The 20123-nt window shown below is 41.9% G+C and overlaps 1 protein-coding gene across 5 annotated transcripts in view; it reads right to left on the bottom strand.

Moving 5' to 3' along the window:
• LOC132977537 (transcription initiation factor TFIID subunit 4-like) overlaps window positions 1–20123 on the bottom strand; it is an 84987-nt gene that overhangs the window by 19668 nt on the left and 45196 nt on the right. For 3 of the 5 annotated variants that reach the window (XM_061042171.1, XM_061042190.1, XM_061042181.1), the window contains one exon: window positions 6701–6823. In XM_061042171.1, coding sequence (XP_060898154.1) covers window positions 6701–6823 — 123 coding nt within the window. Of the gene's footprint in view, window positions 1–6700; window positions 6824–6924; window positions 7458–20123 lie in introns of those variants that run through there. The other 2 variants (XR_009673831.1, XM_061042199.1) reach the window with 2 other exon arrangements.

Below are 20123 nucleotides of genomic sequence, written 5' to 3'. Positions count from 1 at the left end.
AAAAGAAGGTGAAATGAATTCAAATGGAAAAAAATAGACTGTGCTCACTATTAAATCGCTCGCCTACCTTTGTCCCCTTGCATTGCGCCTGGCCGAGGCAGATACGAGGAAAAGGCATGTGTGGCTGTACAAGCCGAGGCAATTCAGCTGCTATTGTCGCTTTTTTACGTCAACAAACAAAAGCTCTTCCTTTGATGTGATAAATGGCCTCGGTGGCGGGATGATAACTACGAGCTCGTAAATGTGTCAAGGATGTTTCAAAGCTGTGAGCATGTTTAACACTGCAGGACATCGTGCGATGAGGCACAGTTTAGCATCGCAGAGCCTTTAAAGCTAACCTAAGATGTACTTAGGGGTTTCTATCTGTTTCTCAAAAGTGAACAACACGAAAGCAACATAGTTTGAAAGGAGCAAACACGTAAAAATCAAAAGAGTGGAGATGAGAGAGTAAAGTGTTTCAATACTGTTGAATTGGGAAAGTCATTGTAAATAAAGCTCCGACAGATTTCCTCTTCCCTCATTTCAATGAGCTACAAACTATTTGAATCTTCTCTCTATAGATGAGTAATAGTTTAACATGTGGTTCAACAGTGTATATAACTCATACAGCTTAGGTACTGTTTGGTTGTAGCAGCACTCTATTGATAATAAGAGTTGTGCTACATCCAAAGAATTCAATTACATTTTGTAAAAGTTATTTTTTTGTGCTTTGAAAACACACTTGAAGTTAAGTTATTCTTTTCCCATATTTTAACACGTTTTCATCAGTCATCAAAGTATGTTTCTCCAGATCTTTAGGCTAATGCTTGGAGGGACATTGAGCCTTTTCGCACCCCCTCATCCACCTTCAGTTGCCCTTTGTCACTGCCCTCCGTCCCTCCACCTTCTTCAAGGAAGCTCACCCTTGACTTTGTGCTGAACTTCAAAAGCCTGTGTGTGCTGATTGGAGGTTTAAGGCTGCAGGACTATTGAGCCGGAGGGGGGGCGGTTGAGATGTGTGTGTGTGTGCCTGTGCGGCCCCTGCCTGTGCAGTGACCCACCGCTGGGGCCCGCAGCAGGCCCTCTTCAAGCGAGCCAGCCAGCAGCCCCAGCCATTGGCTACTTGGAAATAATCCACCCTGCAGAGCCCTGTAAGGCCCCCTTTGTTCCCTCCTGCAGACTAGATCAGGCTGGAGACAGACACTCCAGTCTTGACTGGCTATCAGTTTCACAGCCCCACGGGCATCCACATCCAGGCACAGGCCCAAGCCTGGCCGAGCCACCTTCAAATTAAAGGTGGGTGAAAAAGGTAGGTAGGGGTATGGGGGTAAGGTTTGAGGGGAATGGAGTGAAATTGTGTCACCTGAGTTCTGTCACAGTCCGAACATGGTGGAAAGGTTGTCTGATGAGGAAGAGAACAAGCAGGAGGGAAGGAATATTGAAGAGGAGGATTTGAACAGGAGCTGTGCCCCTCGGTGAGCAGAGTAGGATCTCAACAAGGCCATTATCTGGCTCCTAATTTGAGCTCTGGCACAGCACTGAAGGGCTGCCTTTGTCTGGGATTAATGCGGAAAGCTCAGGATGCAATGTCAGAGGGAAATAATCAGCATGGGCCCTTCATAACGTTGGCTGCTTGTGCTCCTGGCCAGGGCCCCCGGCTCATTTCTGTGGAGATGAAATCTATGACAAGCCCCTCAGTGAAGCTAAGAGCAGGCAACAGTCCAGTAACACCCACAGGCCTCCAGGCATCCTGTGACCCCCTTAGAAAAGTCACATTCACTTTGCTCTGGAGAAGGGAAAGAGAACGCTGCGGGCGCTTCCAGCCCATGTGAAATGAAGAAATGTGAGGAGGTGAAAACGAAGTGAAAATAAGTTAAGATTCCTCGTCCGCCCCCACTGCAATCACTCCAGAGGAGGGGCACGCTGCGACTTCAATTCATTATGCCCCTATAATTAAACATGAACAGGACATTAAACAAAGGGATTAAAAGAGTTAAAGAAAAAAAGAGAAGTACTCCAGCTTAATATATATTCATGTTTATGTTGTGTAACTGCATTTGGGAGAGCAGTTTGAGGAAGCAGCTTTTCTTTTTTTTTTTTCAATGCGGCAGAAGGTCGCAGGCTAATACCCATCAGGGTAAAACATTCTGAAAGAGGTTGGCACTGAACTCAAGGACCAGAAGTAATGCTTTTATTTTGTTATTTATGCTTTTTTACCGAGTGCATTACTATGCTCCTCTGCAGCATATTGCTGCTTAGCGAAGGATGTGAAGATGCAACTCGATAAGCAGGTTATTAAAATGACCAATTGACATTCAAAATTCAGCCTTATTTTTGATTCATCATATTTACGGATGAATATGTGGAATTTAAAATGTTTTCCTCTGCTGCCTAGAGGGAAATGTGACTTGGTACAGAAAGTGTGCATGACTTCATGTATAACCCTCTGCTGAGAAAATATGATACTCAAATCACTGCTGGGTCCTCAAACAGAACACATTCTTTTATATGAACACAGTTCAGCTTAGTAAAAAACAGACCAGGCACGTCACCATGTTCCTACTATCTCTGTCTCATTCAAATGACATAACCACAAGTGGATTATTTGACAGATTTGTAAACCTGGCTTTTGCTTAACTGATGAAACATGAAGAGGATGTGTGGTATCAAGAATGCAATGCCTCAAAAATGAATCCAAGGGGAGAACCATCCAAAAAACAAACCCACCTCCTGCTGCCCCCCCAGAAAGGCTCATGACTCCAATCCTAGATTTAAGACGTGCTCATCTTCATCAACTTTGTATGAGGTGATACTAATAATACACGTACACACAATCAACTCAGTATCTGCGGGAAAAAGAATGCCAACATGTAAATGTAATCCCAAAAATGTTAAAGAAACGTTTTAAAGTCAAAGCCAAGACATCTGCTTCTTCTCTTATGAGTTTTTAAAACTAATAGGTACAGTAAGATGTAATAATGCAAGTCAATAATACCCCAACAAGGTCTTGTTAATGAGCTCAACCACAGATTTTGACTTCTCTATTTCTCTTAGGTCGTTCTCGTGTATGAAGTCCAGTGGACTCGGTGTGATTCACGGGTGAAGTTACAACATTGTTGCATTTTTCATTTGGTTTGCTTTGCCTTCACACTGCTCTTTGTCAAGTGCACAAAAGCCTGTCAAATATTGTGTACCTTAGTCGGCCGCCCCTAGTTGAGGCTGTAGCTCCCGTCAGTGGTTTCTGCCATCTTGCCTAATGCTGAGCTATGAACCGGTTGTAAACAACAGGACAGTGGAAGAATGGCAACCCACAGTTTGTCAGTATTTTGATCTATAAAATGGAGATAAAATGATGTTGGCTGTGTCAGGTTAAATTCAGCACCGCCATGTGGACACTCAACAGCAAGAAGGACTGAAAGCTGGTTGTTGTTAGCAATGCTAATGTTAGCCACTTTCGGCAAACCCATTTGCCATTTACCGTTTATTCTAAAATATCCGGCCAAAGCCCACAATGCACTGCTGTTTGGTTCACGTCCCTCGTTTGGTTCCAATCGCTTTCTCACCTACAGCAAACCAAACTCTGGTGCACCTGCAAGTGAACCAAGTGAACCCAGCTCTGGTCCGTTTTGAAGCGGTTCTTTGGTCTTCACCAGAGACAGTTTGAGAATTCACACCACCCCACACCAAATGAACTATCAGTGACAAAGCACACTAGAGTTTGTTTCAAACAGACCAAACAGCTCTGGTGTGAATGCTTACTAAGCAACGGAGCAGGTTATTCCCCCCACTATTTCCTTTCTTACACTTTGCTGACCTCTCATATTGCTTGTTCTGCGCTCTAAATGTTTGCTTGAATGGAAGTATTTCAATTAGCTCATCATTAGCTTTTGTCTTTAATGATAAACTATTGGTATATTCATTCGTGGCTTTGTTTTTGTATTTCAAGTCATTCTCATACATTCTCGGAAAACACACCAAAAAAAACACAACATTTCTCTAAAAGAACAAATTACAGAAAAAAAGATATCTAAACACAGAACATTTAACTAAAAACCACATTCAATACTTTGATACTTTTCTGACCTTCCTCCAATCTGAATTTTTGTCCTGTGTTTTGTCCCTCAGCGCCTCCGTAGTATTGTGTAGTGATAATCCAGTAATCTGATAATTAAATATACGTCTCAGTGTGCTTTAAATAAACTTCTCTATCCTACTCTTACTTTGTATAGACAAAACGACACATGTTCATGTAGAAAAAGATTTGTATCCTCTCACTCTGTTCATCTCAGTGAGAATCAGAGCCCACAATATGTCAAACTGTCAGTGTTTCCTACATGACGACCGAAGAGGCAGCCAAAGAGAAAACTATTAGAGAGGTCAGGGTCAAACTCCCGAGGGGACATTTATTTGTATTTCCAATCTGCATCTGTATGTCTTCTTATGCATTCTGACATCTTGACTTAATTTCAAACGTATTATATAACATGAAACCATTAATCACTTAAAGCATGCAGCGCCTTCTTTCAAACCAGTGTAAAAATGTTTCTGGTTGACCGAAGAGGTTTTTTTTTGTGTGTGTTGGAAGCTCCCCTTAAAAATATAATGATCTGTAGAAAGGAAGAACTTAAAAGTAGACAGCTACATGATCCCTTCCTCCAACAAAAGAAGCAGCTTGTTAATCAACCAGCAGTGACTGAAAGGTACAGAGAGTGTGACAGTATAGATTGATTTTTTAACAGTGTTGCATTGAACATTGGTTTTGCTGTTAGAGTGACAATGATGGGATGATGTTAGGGATATGTGATGTCATCTTCAAGGCAGATAAAACAAACTAGAACTTTTTTAATCTGAACCAGGCCCAACAAAAATGGCAGCAATCACATATCACAGATACAGGTTTAGTGGTATTCACAAGCTATTTTTATGTATCAAACGATCTAATTGTGCTCGGTATGAGCTACATTATAACTGTCCGTCTGCATGTTAGGCAGCGAGAAAATCCAAACTGTGCCTGACTACAATCTCCATCTACAACACCACAGCACTGTACAACATGGATTTATTGATCCAGGAGTAACGCTGGTGAATGCACTTGTGTTAATAAAAATACAATCTTACAACCACCGATTGTTCAATTCCTGAAAACCTTGACTTACAGACACATACAACGTTTGTATATTTTTTGAGGAAAGTGAGTAATGTACAACCTTAAATCACCACATGGTAATCAGATTCAAGAGAACATCATGTATTTCAAACAAAAAACCTGTCTGCCTCAGGAGTCAAAACTATTTGACCAGCAGCTCAAATTGGAAACAACAGCTTTACCTGAAGTTATGGACTCCCATTTCATATTCTCTGTTTTGCAGATAATTATTCAGTGACTCATGTTTTGCATATTTAGCAAACCTTCCTATTTGAACTTGGACATTCAGAGATGACAGAAAACATGAAAATTACCATGAAAGCTGTTTCAACACACACAGAAATTACTGTATGCAAATATGAGCAACACTTCACTTTGGATTTCTTCATAAAATGTTCTGGTTGGTGAGCTGTCATTATATCAACTTATACAGTATTATCTGTTGGTAGGAAGGAGAGATGTATTTAAAATGAAGATCGAGTTCTGATTAACAGACTGTCCAGTGGAGTAACGTGTCCCTTAAGGGTTACCATAGGTGTGTATGAGGAATAAAGCTCAAGCTGTGGCTGGACGAGTTATACCTCTGTGTACCGTCCATTATTTTCTCATTAAGTTCACCAAGTCTGGCAAACTCTGAAAGCTCTGTTACATCGGTAGCAGCCATGGTTCTTTTCTGCTGGCTGGTTAGAGGTTGTTTCTGCCGCGCCGCCACCATTCATGCAGCTTAGCTTCACCGGAATAGCCAGTTGGCTAACTTGTTGAGCTTAGTGGTATGACGCTACATATTTGTGAACATGTGGTGCAGAGATAAAGATCCTTCTTAACCCGGCACAAGGACAGTGGAGTGTCATGAACGTTTTTGCACGGCTGTTATTATTATGTGGCGCATTCTTTTTCAGTAGGTTTATTTTTGTAACGGCGACACAGGGACAGTTCTAGATGAGGGGAAGACGTATTTAACAGATTGTCCTGTATTTGCTTTTTTAGAGAAATGTGTCCCTTGAGAGTTACCATAGGCTGCGGTAAAGCTGTTGTTCTTGTTGCTGTTATCCATCTGATTGTGTACATGTGTATGATGGATACAGCTGAAGCCGTGGCTGAAAAGGTTATTCATCCATGTCATGTTCTTTAGTTTCTTTTTAGGTATTACCAGTTAGATGAAAACAGAAAGCTTGATTACATTTACAAATGCAAACAAATCTTTGCTCACCTTGTAGCCTTTTCTGGGATCCATTTATATCAAAGTTTGGGAACAATGATTGGCTTTGAAATTATTGCTTTTTTGTTGTTGTAGCTGAGCAGACTTGAAACATCTCCCTTTGCAAGCCCGTATCCACGATCTGTTTCTATTTTCACTGTTATCAATGTATCACATGCATTAGAAACTTTTGGGATGGTGATGACTTTTTTAGGTATAATTCTATTCCTCAGGCGATGCCAGTAAAACTTGAGAGAGACCACAACATAAACGAGTGGTCTTATATTTCATTTTTATGGCAAGAGATTATGATATAAGCTGGATAGTGGTCAAAATATTTCACAACATTAAAGTCCACATGTGAGTCTAGTTCCTACCTCGGTCCCTGATGGGGTGGCTCCTGGTGAATCCATTTTACGTTTTTTCCGGGGTCCGATGGCGGCTAGTGCTGTAAGGTTGGCGTCTCGTTGCCTCATCTGAGCCAGTTCCTGTTGTTGCATCTGGTGAAAAGAACACAAGAGTTTAGAATATAACAGCAACCATGACACAGTATCATGTGATGTAGTCATACATTCAACTCTTTGGGTGATTATGTTGAGTCTAACCAAATAATTGACTTTTTTGATCCATATTTACGACCTTCCATGTATCTTTCAATCTGTATGATGTCCTGTGGCTTTGAAAGTAAGGACGCCTGAAACATGTATATTACATACTGTATATTCCCACCATAGACAGTTGAGAGTGAATGTGCCTGGTTGTTCGTGACTCCATATATTAGCCCTCAGATTGTCTTGAAACTGTCCAGGGTGCACCACGCCTCTTATCAAATTTAATTTCAAACCTTGATATATTCTCAAAAAGACACTGATGTTTCCCTCATTTCCAATGTCGCAAATGACAGTTGGATTCATGTAAAGCCCCTTGTGACCCAAAATGGGACAATAACTCGTAGCAACATGAATGACCCAAAAAAAAAATATTTTTGATTTTTTTATTCGCAACCAAATGGTCACATTTGAGTGCTGTTATACCTTATATATGGATGATAATATAGAAATGTGGTGGGATGTAATGAAGAAAGATCACATCTTCGTCCTCTGATCTGTCCATTCATGGATTGTATAAGCCTTCCTATGCCAAACAAAATGGAAGCCAGTTGTCAGCCATTAACAGAGCTTTCGTCAAAGACCAAGTCTGTGTGTGTGTGTTTGTGCAGTCACATGGTCCCATTGTGGTTTTTGCAGTTTGTGATATAAAAGGGGGAGGTTGTGTGGAGGCACTGCCCGAGGTAATGTCATGTCTAGCTGCAGGGCAGAAGGGTAACCCAGCGTCGCTGGGAGCTGCCCTTTCTATTGGGTGGATGTGTGAGGGCCTGGGGCCATGGCACAGAGGGTGTCAGCACTCTCTCTAACATGCAAACACACCCACACCCACACCCACACACACACACACACACACGCACACACTCACATGCCTATCAATCTTGGCCACAGCACAGGGAATGCCTACCCACCAGCTTGCCTGCGTGCCTGCCCGCTGGGGGAGAGAGGCCCGGGTTGAAGCGAACAGGGACAATCAATGTGCGCTTTCATGTCTTTCATGTTCTTTTATGTTATCTCTCAGCATGCGTTTGCTGGGCGCTGGTGTTTGTGCGAGGCATGTATGTTGTCTGATCGAGGGAAAATTTCATGTTACTTTCAGAAGGCGCTCTTTAAAAGGTTGCTTTGGTGTATAAAGTCTGATCTAAAATGTGCATGCAGTTCCCTCTGATTTTTTCCCTAAAAGCCCCGATGGCAAGGCATGCCCTTTAGGGTGTTGCCACTTCACATTTAGCACAGCGGAACTGTTGAAAGATTCAAACACGCTGACAACACAGAGCAGGGGAAGTAATAACAGTTGGAGCAAGCAGCTGAATGTCAAAAGCACATTTTTTTGTCCATTTCTCAAATGAATGCTGTGAAAATATATATTTAGTAATTAAAACACTAACCAGAAAACATTGGTATAGAAATGATTCCAGCAGCATCGGGTTAAAAATCATAGATCCTAATTCTGAAATTGGACTAGTAGTGTATAAATGGGTGAACTGGGGATCTTTGCTGGATGTAGTAAATAGGAAGAAGATGATTTCTGTCCCTGTCTACATGATAAATGTAGCATTCATGTTATCAATGCTAACCTTATTAGGCTATGCCACAAACAACACATAAATCTCTTCAGGCGTGACCTTAAAGAATCCCTCAGCAAAAAAGAAAATCTGGGAGAGAGCAATAGAGGAGAGAGAGAGAGAGAGAGAGAGAGAGAGAGAGAGAGAGGTCCGCTGTCTCGCTGATGGCACCAGGATGCCGGCATCACTGCCTGGCAGTTGGCACCAGGCATGGGCTCCCATTGCCCACAGCAACTGCCTGCATTTTCAGATTTATGACTGTATGATAAATGAAGACTTCATTTGACCATCTGCATCCCTCCAGTCTGCGTTTCCCATCAGTACAGAGGCCGCCATGACACAGGGAGACTGATTTCAATCTGGTGCCACTGTGCCGACTGTACCTCCCTTTATTGAGCACGCAAAGATACAAGCTAGAGTTGGACCAGGCTTTTTCTATCCAGAGTTGTTTTAGCTAACATTTAATTCAAACATTAACATCTACGGACACAGGTCATCAGAAACAAGCGTCGAAGGCCAATAAAGTAGAACGCAGTTGCCACGAAGGAGTGAGGATACAAAAAGCCTTCAGAACAGTTTCAGTCCTCAGATCGTCCTCAACTGTCCTCAACTGCTCAGGGGTAGTTGACATGAGGTCATGAAGTAGTGGTTATATTCACTGGTGACTTTTCTCTCTGTTTTCATTTGAGATGTTAAGCAGATATCTTTTTAAGAACGGTATAATCATCTTTGTATGTGATGTTCACTTAACATTTGGCCTACCTGTTACAGATTCTGATACCTGGACATGAGTGCTACCAGCCAATACCAAGTATACCTCTGACAACAGCTGGATTAAAATATATACTGTATATATATATATATATATATTTATATATGTATTGTTTTATGGGAAAAGACTGATTTCTAATTGCTGCTGATTTTTATGTGTGACAATAGCTGATGGTATCTGATCAGTGCACTGGCTGACATTCTTGCTGAAACCTGTTACCATACATTTTAAGCATTATTGGCACAGCTATAATCTCTGTCTTTGAGTGTAACATGCTGTAAGTATATCTGAAATTTGATTGTTTTGATAGTTAATGATTAGGCAGTGTCAGACACTAATCCATCTTTTTAACAAAGAATCCAAAGTGTTGGGGCGCCGGTAGTCTCGTGGTTGGAGCCCGGTCCCAAGTACATAGGCTGTAAGTCCTCCATTCGGGCAGTCCGGGTTCAGAGCCGACCTGTGGCTCCTTTCCCGCTTGTCATTCCCTACTCTCTCTCTCCTTTATTTCTGCCTCTATCCTCTGTCCTATCTAAAGGCCAAAAAAAAGCCCAAAAATAAACCTTAAATAAGTGTGATGTACAATAAAGAACTGCCCTCTCTACCTCTTGGACTAACCTGTCGGCAACATTAAGCCTTAGGTACAGTCACAGGCAGAAACTGCAAAGGTCACTACAGAGATTCATCCCAGACTGGAAGAATAACCAGCTGGCAGAATGCATACATTTGCCAGCTCCAATCAATGGTACCACATAAATATCTGTTGTTCCAGAGCCACGTAAATACCAGTGCTTCCAGTCTGCCTGTATGCCCTTTTAAAGCAGGGGACTAGAACTTGTAAAGTCAAATTATTGGCAAAGGTCAGGAGATGTAGAACAATTTCAAGATACCAAGCAGAATCAATCTACAGCTTTGTTAGAAAGAGGTTTCAGTCTCGATACAAAAAGCACAATGTCGAGGGACGATGTCGAGGTTAACGCAGAAAATGGGAACGTTTACATTTCAGGGGAAACACTTGTCGCAGTTGCACAAATCTCTCTTAAAAAAAAAAAAGTTGAAAGCTCTAGTTGATGCATGTAAGTGAATAAAACGTAGGCATGTCAATCTGATACTGGTCAGATAGCAGCTCATATTCATCAAGGCTCTAAGAAGGACTCCTAATCTGACATAAAAAGTTTGAGAGCTGCTAGAAGGACCTTTAGGTTCGGCTTCAGCACACATTTGTTTTCATTACATTATGTACAATTCATTTTGATTACATAACCTCTCTTATCATGCACATGACACACACTAACTAAAATGTATGCACCAACTTTAAAGCACTTACAATGAACAATAAGTCAATGAAGTGACTTGATTTGAAACCGAAGATGTAACCTATCCATTTGAGCAGGAAAGAATGTTTTTCAAACAAGGCACGGCATACCCTTTTGTGTTTTTCTGGTAACAATCAGTTGATTAGAACAACATATTTTATGTTGACCAGTGGTAACATTTCTTTGTGCAGTTTAAGTAAATTAAGGCAAAACAAAATTATTTTAATGTGAGGTGTTATTTGCCAAAAGCAAAACAGCTAGCATGCAGTACCCTGCTTGTCCTCTGACAATGTTTGTGGTGGATTAGGGGTCCATGAACATCAAGAGGACGGTAACCAATAATCGAGAGCTTACAGAGCATGAAAAAAACTCTTTTCTAATGCATGGCTGATCGTTTTCTAAGTTAGCAAAGACTTTTTAGCACTGTGTCCATCACCGAAAACCCGAAAAGTCCCATGGGATGACAACAAACAACCTCATTAAAAAAATGAAAACGGTACATTAACATTTTGTTTTTGTTGATTTGTTGCGTTGTTACATCAAATTTAGGATTCGTTTAAACGTTTCTGCAAATTATTAGCTTTGACAATTGTATTACCTTAAATAGCTTAAGTCATGAAGCAAAAGCTTAAGTCATTTTCCTCACCTAATGCAGTACAAGTTCAACTTCCAATGTGATGCTTGCCCCGCCCACCTATGTGACATCAAACCAATAAGGTCATGTCCTTTTGATAAAGTGGTATCACAGCTAGGGAAAATAAACTTTTACTTTTCATGTATCAGGTGAGAAAATAAACCCTGTATTGTCCTACTGTCCCAATCCACCTTATGCCCCACCCACCCTGAATTCACCCTAAGTATAAAAGTGGTCAACTCTGTGTTTTCTACAAATATTCCTGTTATGTGCTGATTAATAATGATAAAGGTTCTTTGTGACAAACATCAGGTTCTATAACTTCCACCACTTGCGTATTCAAATGATGACTCAATCAGTGGTCTGTGCTGTTTTTTTGTTTTATACTAACATGCTTTGTTAAGCAGAAATAGAAAAACAATAAAACGTGCATGATTTGGTCATAAGTGAAAATATGAGTTATTTTTGTCTGTCTCAGTTTGGCTTATTTAGTTAAATGTTTGAAAAGGTTGCCTAGCTCCAAACTCTGCTCCATTAAAGATTAGTAAGAATGTCGTTCAAGACCTAAATAATAACTGAGGATGTTTTTTTTTTCTTTTCTCAAGATGGAGGAAACTGCAGTATGTTCCCATATGATGCAAAAATGTCCAAAGTACGGCAAGAAGCTCAGAGCAGTCTGACATGCCTGGAGTGAAGAGAGGGATGAGCTGCAGGAGCCATGATGGCCAACCTGCCACTCTCCATTTCTGCTGTTTTTTAACAAAGGCTTTTCTCTCCATCTTGCCCCCCCTCCCTCCCTCCTGGCCTGAGGGGCTGCTCGCGGCCCCCCAGACGCTTACAGACAGATGTCCTTGGTAGAGCAGAACACGCTCTGCTTGACGTCACACGCAGCTACGGGGGCTGTGAAGGAAGCTAAAGGGCTCCCTGCCCTGCAATGTCCTCAGAATAAAAGACAGACCATGGGTTCGGTCTCTTACCCTCCCCCTATAAGCTCTGGTCAACAGGACACAGCAGGGGCGTCTTCATATAGAGAAATAACAAATGTCACTTATGGTGAATGCTGATTTGTCCTTAAGATATTTGGTAGGATACATAAATTCTAAGTGGAAATCAATTTACAGGACTTTAACCTTTAGACTGGCGGCCTTTATGTTGGCCTGTTGAAAATAATGTTTGGGATTTCTTGGATCAAATGATAAACTAAAAACATGCTGTATTACTTTACTGTTGAACTCCTAATATAACGTGTTTTTTAGCACAGTACTGAGATGTTCATGTGCTGTTTGGAACATTGACACAAAAACATGTTAACTTTCTTCTTGGTGTTACGAAACCAAACAATCAGTTTTCAATCAGTTTAACTCAGTGTGAAGCTCTTCTTTGACAACTCTACTCATACAGTATAAATAAACACTAACAAGTGTCACATTAACACCAATAATAATCTGATTCAGCATCAGCAGTCGGAGAGAAAGTTTGGAGGATGAGACCTGTCGAGTCCAAACAGACAGAAACAGTGATTTGATTCATGCCTTTGATAGATGCCTGAAATAAGGTATGTGGTAAACACAAGCTGAAGAGATTTTAATGTTTTGTCTACAACATAAAATACATCTGGAAGTGCCCAACTTATGGATTCTGAAGCTTTTTTCATGTCTTGCAAAAGGCGGTTGCTAACAACTGGCTAACCAGGACAACAGAGTTCATCGATTACATGCCGAACATGGAAACTCATCCACTGGTTTCAAGCTTAGTGGTGGTGACTCTGAAGTCAGTCGTCCGTGGGGTAGTTTCTGTACAGCCTAACATTAGCTTTTAACTTTTGCCGATTGGTTTACACATCAAAAATGATAAAAGTAGTGTTCATTTGTGAAGATTGTATAAGTGAACAAAAAGCAAAAGTGTCTCAACTTTTTTTCACCACAGAGCTTTCTTTAAGGTCGAAAAAAAAAAAAGGCTTTTTGTTCGAGGGAACCGGCACAATGATTACTGCCAGGTTGGCTTAAAAAAAGTACTTCATCCCTTCATACTGCATAGAAGAATTAGAACATGAGAAACAACCTCTTAAAATACAAAATGTGTTTCTTATGAAACTGCATATCAAATAACATTGGTTCATTTTAGAATAGTTACTCTATGTGTTTACATTAATCAAACCTGAAATCTTTTATTCTCCCACGTAGACACGTCAGCTAACAGGGAGGGTATTTATCTCCATGTTTTATCACATAAAAACTTAAAAATTCATTCAGCGTTTTAAACACTACATTCAAATGCCTCTTTATTGTGTTAGTTTCCCAATCCTACCTATGTGAGTGTGTACTTTTTCCTTATGTGTTTTATGTTTGTCTGTTATCCATGGATCTCATTCACCTGACACCCACATGGCCGACATTACGTGAACATCTGCGAGCTGCATCTTGAGGCCTTTCTTCATGTGAATTGCCTGGCAGATAGTTTGCTGCAGGGAGAAGGGCCATTTGCACTAACCAATCAGGTTCCGCTTCTCCATCTGTACTCAGACACCACAAAGAGACGAGTTCAGCCTCAAACTGCTAATGGAGGCGAGTCTTTGTGGTGAGGCGGGATAGAGATAACGTAGGACGTCATAAACATTACTTCATAATTACACATGGCAGCTGTTCTCTGGAGAAAATATAGAGGGAATGTTGAATTTATACTTAAAGATATATATGTTTGTATGGTACACGATGTGCTGCGAGCCGTCATGATAAACTGGCATCAAAGGTATGAAGCTGCACTGTTTGTATTTAATGTTTAATATATACAGGAAGTAGAAGAGGTATATCCCTGGATCCAGCACAGTATGCTGTATGTTAGTGTAATGAATCATATAATATCCCTTCCCTTAGTTATCATACAAAATAACTTGTCTGCACATTTCTACTGATACGATTGTTTTTAAATGACATATCACAAAATAGTCAAGATTTTAAAAAGTGCATAAAAATCGCTTTGCAATTCTGTTTCATCCCCTTTTTTAACTCACAAAAATCCCCCTAAATATTCCATTGAATCTGTTTATATCATATTACCTATGGAGATCCATTCAAAACACATGCATGAGCTAATAGGCTTGGCTCTGAGAGCGCCATTTCCTCTGAAGCTGAGTATGTCAGAAGCGTTTCTGGGGCCAAGGACCAATTATTCAGAGCCCTGAGCTGTCCCTGGAGCTAAGGTCATTATGTGAGTGTCACTATCATGACCCTACGGTTCCTCTTCATCTGCAACTTATTTGCAGGAATTAAACTGTGCAAGGGGAGACTGTGAGGAAAAGTGTGGATACATTGAATGTGTCTTAAAGACTTGATGCCTTAACTTCGGAGCAAGTATTATTTTTATAAATAATAACATTTGCACTGCACATTTTGCCAAGGAAGAGAGTTTAATGAAGGAACCTGAAATCAGTGCTGAGCAGACTCTGACGGTGTTTGAGCGGAGCGTCGGGAGGAGAGTAGTGATCATTAAAAATACTGCTTATCTAAGGGGAAATTTCCTACTTTAAATGTTCTATCGCGTTGTCTCATTCTATGCCGACATGCCTCGTCTAGCAGGCTTCTATCCCCTGTCTTTCTTTCTTTTTTTTTTTTTTAACATTTAGATTCACCGCTCGTCACCTTCTATTGATCACGCCTAATTTGCATCCAGGAAAAAGATGAGAACTCAGATATTCACACTCCGAGAGAGGACGATCTCAATGATTTATTCATTTCCAAATCAAAAAAAAGGAGTGAAAGGAAGGTAGATGAGAAGGGGGAATCTTCATAGGCAGCAGGCGACTAGCAGGCTCTGAGGCTGGGCTCCTCTTCCCCACACCGCCCCCAGGCACATGGTGTGCAAGTCCTCCTAATTAACAAGGTGAATCATGCTGCCGCTCTCTAATTAGCCAACATGACAATCTAATGGAAACATGCAGGCCGAGCTGGCACACTAAGCATCACCTCACAAAGACCCCCGGTAACTGTCCTTCCCGTATGGATTCGACAAAAATGACACCTCAGATTTTAAAAGGAGAAGAAGAAAAAGAGGTGGGGCGGAGTGGTTGAGGAGAGTGTGTTTTTGGGAGAGGTCAGAAGGGAGAAGCTAGCTGGTGAAGGTGAGGGTGTTTTTCTCCTCTGCCGTCTTCTGTGCGAGGTGTTTGTTGCCTAATTGAAACGTGTCCTGCCTCCTGCCTCCCTCTCACTTATATCCCAGGCAGAGGAGGCTGGCACCTCGCCACCAGCGTAGCTCAGCATGCCCAATTCCCCTGTCGCTCGAGTCCCAAGGAGTGCTCTGGCTCACAAAGAGAAAAGTGAACCTACAGGCTTGTACAGCGAGGAGACGAGTCGCTATCTCCCTCTGAGGCAAAAAAAAAATCTCCTTTTTTGTTGTTTTCCTTCTCATTACAGCACTTTGTAATATTCGAAAACACACAGAAACACCAAAGGTACTTTTAAAGCCAGCTTCTTCTTCTTTTTTTTTCTTGTAATATGTCTTGAGGTGAAGAAAAAAAATCTCAAGTTGAGAGTACCGACAACAAAGCAACAAATAAAAAGAAGGTTAGTGTACTATTTAGTCGCCTGCACTTCTTTAGGATCTCCATAACGGAGCTGTCTCATGTGAGAATTCAATTGACCAACTCCTTGTTCGATCTTTCAAAGATCACAGACGTCCGGATGAAATGACACGAAAAAAATCACAACCTGCTCGACTTGTGCATAACCTGATTTGTTAAAAATAGAGTGGAGTTAAAAAATCTTTCCACCAATGAAAATAACGTTATTCTCCTCACAATCACGCAGGCTGACCACAAATGCTGTTGCTCTATTCATGATATGAAGGTATTGTGTATCTGCAAAGCCAGAAGACAAGAATATAACAAGTATGAACTGGGACGCACAGAACAGCAGGAATTCTCTTTGAAAGTCAGCACAGCGAAGGCAGAGAACGTGGAGGAGGGTAGCAGGCTTTCTGCCCTCAGGCCTGCCTAATGGGGGAGAGCGCCTCTTTGAGCAGAGCAGTTTTGCAGAGGGCCAGAGGATGAGAGCCTCTGAACTTGGAGATATAACTGGCCTAATAAAAAAAAAACTAAGGGGCTGCTACGTTGTCCTCTGACATGGAGGAGACTCTCTTCTCTGGAGAAGTGTGAGGCACCGGTGGATGGAGCTTCTCGGTGTGGGTGGATTGATTTCCAGCCCCTCAATGACCTGGCCACTTGTGGAGGGATGCCAGGCCAATCAAGACACATGCATGTGTGCATTAAAGACGGGCACATAGCAGCCGAGCAAAAGGGTTGTAATTTAAATAACACGGAAAAACCTTGATGCAAACAACTCATTATTAAGTGAGCAAAGAGGCAGAATATGCAATAGTGCAAATGTCACCTGAGTAGAGTCTAATTCCTCTGATAGATCATGAAATATATGTTGGTACAGGCGGGAAGGATGTATAACTGTAGGCTTTTAATTGGAGACATGGAAGGTTCAAAGTTTAGCTTGGGCAGAATTAATTTAGTCGAGGTTCAAGACATTTCAAGCGATGATGGTGGGTCAAAACGGGCAAAAAAATATTTGTGCCTGAAGAAAAACGAAATATAGCAGGAAAATTATTCCAAATGAAAATTTTCTGGATTCATTTTTTGTATGCCTTTATTTAGAGAAAGGAGAGTACGTAGTGTCAGAAATCGGGGATAAATAGAGAGAGAGTCGGCATGTGAGAAAGGAGCCACAGGTCGGACTCAAACCCGGGTCACCACAGCCTCCGTACATGTGGTGTGCGGACTAACCACTAAGCTACTGGCGCCCAATACTTGACTGATTTGAAAGCCAAAAGAAGAGCATGAAAGCATGTTAAACTAAAAAAAAAAAAAAAAAAACTTTAAATGCTTTTTGGGGTCCTTAACAATCTGGTATAAATTGGCTGCACGGGGGAAATATTAGTGTTTTTTGGATGACATGGTTTGCTTTAGCAGCTGAGCTTGTGGCCATCTTATGTCCAACCATAGTACCACATTTGTCTTCCCCCCTCTTCCCTTGTCTCCCTTCTCCTGTCCCTTGCTCGGCTCCTCTTCTCCAGTTCACTCGTTTCCTGTGTCCAGTTGTGCCTGCAGACGCGGTTGCGATGATGAATCTGTGGCTGCAGTGTGTCTGTGTGTCTGACATCGTGATGTATCTCTACTGGCCTTAACTCCCTCTCTATCTCTCTCTCTGTCTCCCCTCTTTTTTACCCCCCCCCCCCAAGTATCATTTTCTCTCCATCTCTTTGTCTTTGGCTCCCTGTCTCCTTCAGTTTCTCTCTCTCTCTCTCTCTCTCTCTCTCTCTCACTCTCGGTGACGAGGCATTGCCTGGCCTCCTGCCTCTGTGATGAAACAGACAGAACACACACAGACTCACCACCACCAACAATAACAAACAGGAACTCAGCTCCACGATTTGCCCATTGATTTTCACTGGGGGCATTTTTGAAATAGCCCATCTGACCTTTCGGCCAAATGGTGGAGAATGGGGGAAACAGAGGTGCTAGACCGCTCTGCCTCTCTCCCTCTAACAACAAAAAAATCCCTGCCAGTGTATACCTGAGCAGACTGCTCTGCAGGTCACATGGTTTCGGGTTAGATTTATGTTGCTAATATCTATATATTAACAGGGGGGGGGGGGGGAACGCTGTTTATTTTGGTATTTTGGGGTCTAATATGGAACTGAAGTTTATTCTGAGACAGACCATGCAAGCAAAACCTGAAGGCCTCATCTTCTCAGGAGAACAAATCTGTCATAATACTGTGAGATATGTTTGCATCAGAGGTGACACAACAGGAAGACACAAACTGCTAGTATGCATGAATGAGCTCAAAGAATGTAAAGAAAATAAATCTGCCTCTGAAAATCAGATTTTCCTTATTTTCAACTGCAAACATTTTGGCCTGATAGTAGCACTAACGAAAAGATTAAGGGGTGAGACACCCACTGGGATTAATCTTTGAACCACCAACTCAGGGATTCACACCACATTCACAGACTGACGGCAGAGTGAAGTGTCTATCAGTTTTTTACTTGTCCCATTCATACACATTCACATGCCACTGATGCAGCAGCAGGAGCAATTTGGGGTTTAGTGTCTTGCCCAAGGACTCTACCACTGAGCCACAGCCGCTGTTAACTAAGTATTGGTATTCTGATCCTTGGTACATGCAGTCAGCAGTGACGATATCCGTGTGTTGGGATGGATTTGGCATGTTGTTTAAAGTGCTTTGACTGTAGAGAGACGTGCTATAGAAGTGCAGTAAATGTTTCTTGGTCCAGCAGCCTGCCCTTAAGAACTTGGATCATTTAAGCTTACCATTCCCCCATGTGTGGGAAGTGATATCACTTTAACTCGGACAGAAGAGCATTCTCCTACTGAATCCTTTATCTGTCTTTATGTAGTCAGGGGGTGTAAAGATGTAAGATGCTGTAAGGCCGTTAAGACTTTTAGTGATGTTTGCTGATGTAAATGGAACCAACTTGACTTTCAAATCAACCTGACCATGAACATAACTTTCTGTTCATTCACTTGGATGTTAATCAAAACAAGGTCACATGGTCTCAGGTCTGCATTACCCTGCACCTTGCCTTTTTTTAAATACAAAGCATGTGCCAGCTCAATTTACACGCAGATACTGGGTTCATGGGTGGAACAAGCTGTTATTTCACCCCTCCAAAAATGATTATCGTTTGGTGGTTTGTGTGTGTGTGTGTGTGTGTGTGTGTGTGTGTGTGTGTGTGTGTGTGTGTGTGTGTGTGTGTGTGTGTGTGTGATCAGGGAAGAGGGGCTTTAAAAGAAAGTGGCTCCTCTGCCCCGTCGCCTGGAAGACTATGTCAGGCTCATTATCCTGATGAAATTTGCACAGATGCGTGAGCTGCCGACAGACTCTGCTGTGACACAAACAGCCAGCTCAGGTGATGAAAACCGGAGAGGCACGGGGGCTGAGGAACGACGGCCATTAAGCAAAAAAACAGAAAGAGGTGTGAGGGGTATTGAGCGTGTGTGTGGGGGTGCGTGCGTCGAGCGCAGGCGAAGGGGGGGAGCTGGGAGTTTTCTAAGTCTCTGTCTAGCGGGGAAAAAGCATTACATAAAGTAACAATTTCTAAAGCACCTTCTTAAAATTCCAGTTGAAAATGAATATGTGCATACGTGCACGCGGGCGCCTTCCTCACGAGGCACTAATCTGGCCGTATCCAGATGACGAGCGGACTGCCACTTAACAGGGAGGAGATCCACTTTGATCACATGGCCCCTGGGGGCAAACCTATCGCGCTGCCTATTACGCGGCTTCATTTGCATATGTGGGGGCTTATGGGGTAGGCTGAGATCTAGTGTGAATGTTCATAACTGCAGCAGGGCTCGATGTTACTCGAAAGAAAATGTCCAGGAGAGAAGCAGAAGAAAAAAAAGAAAAGACAGAGCGCTGCCAGTAGCCAGGGGAAAGAGAAGTCCACTTGTCACTTGAAGGTCACAAGTTCAACAGCACAGACTGGCTGAGAAAATCCTAAAAAAATGTAATACTCTGGCCGAACAACAATACTGACTCGTCCTTGAGCAGTTACCCTCACACCCTCACATTTGAATGTCTAAGAGTCCAATTTTTAGAGACAGTGTTGCAGCTGTTAGTGGAAAACTGTAGAACTGTGTAAGTAAAAATGTGAGTATTAGTAAGAGTGGTGCATACATGCTAAATAAACTTTACCCACATGAATACAGGTCCTTCTTCTTTCTAAAGTAAGACAACGAGAAGAAACCACGTCTGCTCCTTAAGTTCCACTTTAACAACAACAACAACAACAACAACAGGTGAATGAAGCTCTTTTTATCCTCCCGCCTTCTCACACTACTCCATGAAAGCTCCACAAAGTCCTCTTGATCCTTGTTAGCAAG

The sequence above is a fragment of the Labrus mixtus genome, chromosome 1, assembly GCF_963584025.1.
Source record: "Labrus mixtus chromosome 1, fLabMix1.1, whole genome shotgun sequence".
In the NCBI taxonomy this organism is placed as follows: domain Eukaryota; kingdom Metazoa; phylum Chordata; class Actinopteri; order Labriformes; family Labridae; genus Labrus; species Labrus mixtus.
Note: the sequence above shows the minus strand (reverse complement) of the source record. Positions and strands in the feature narration are given on the sequence as shown.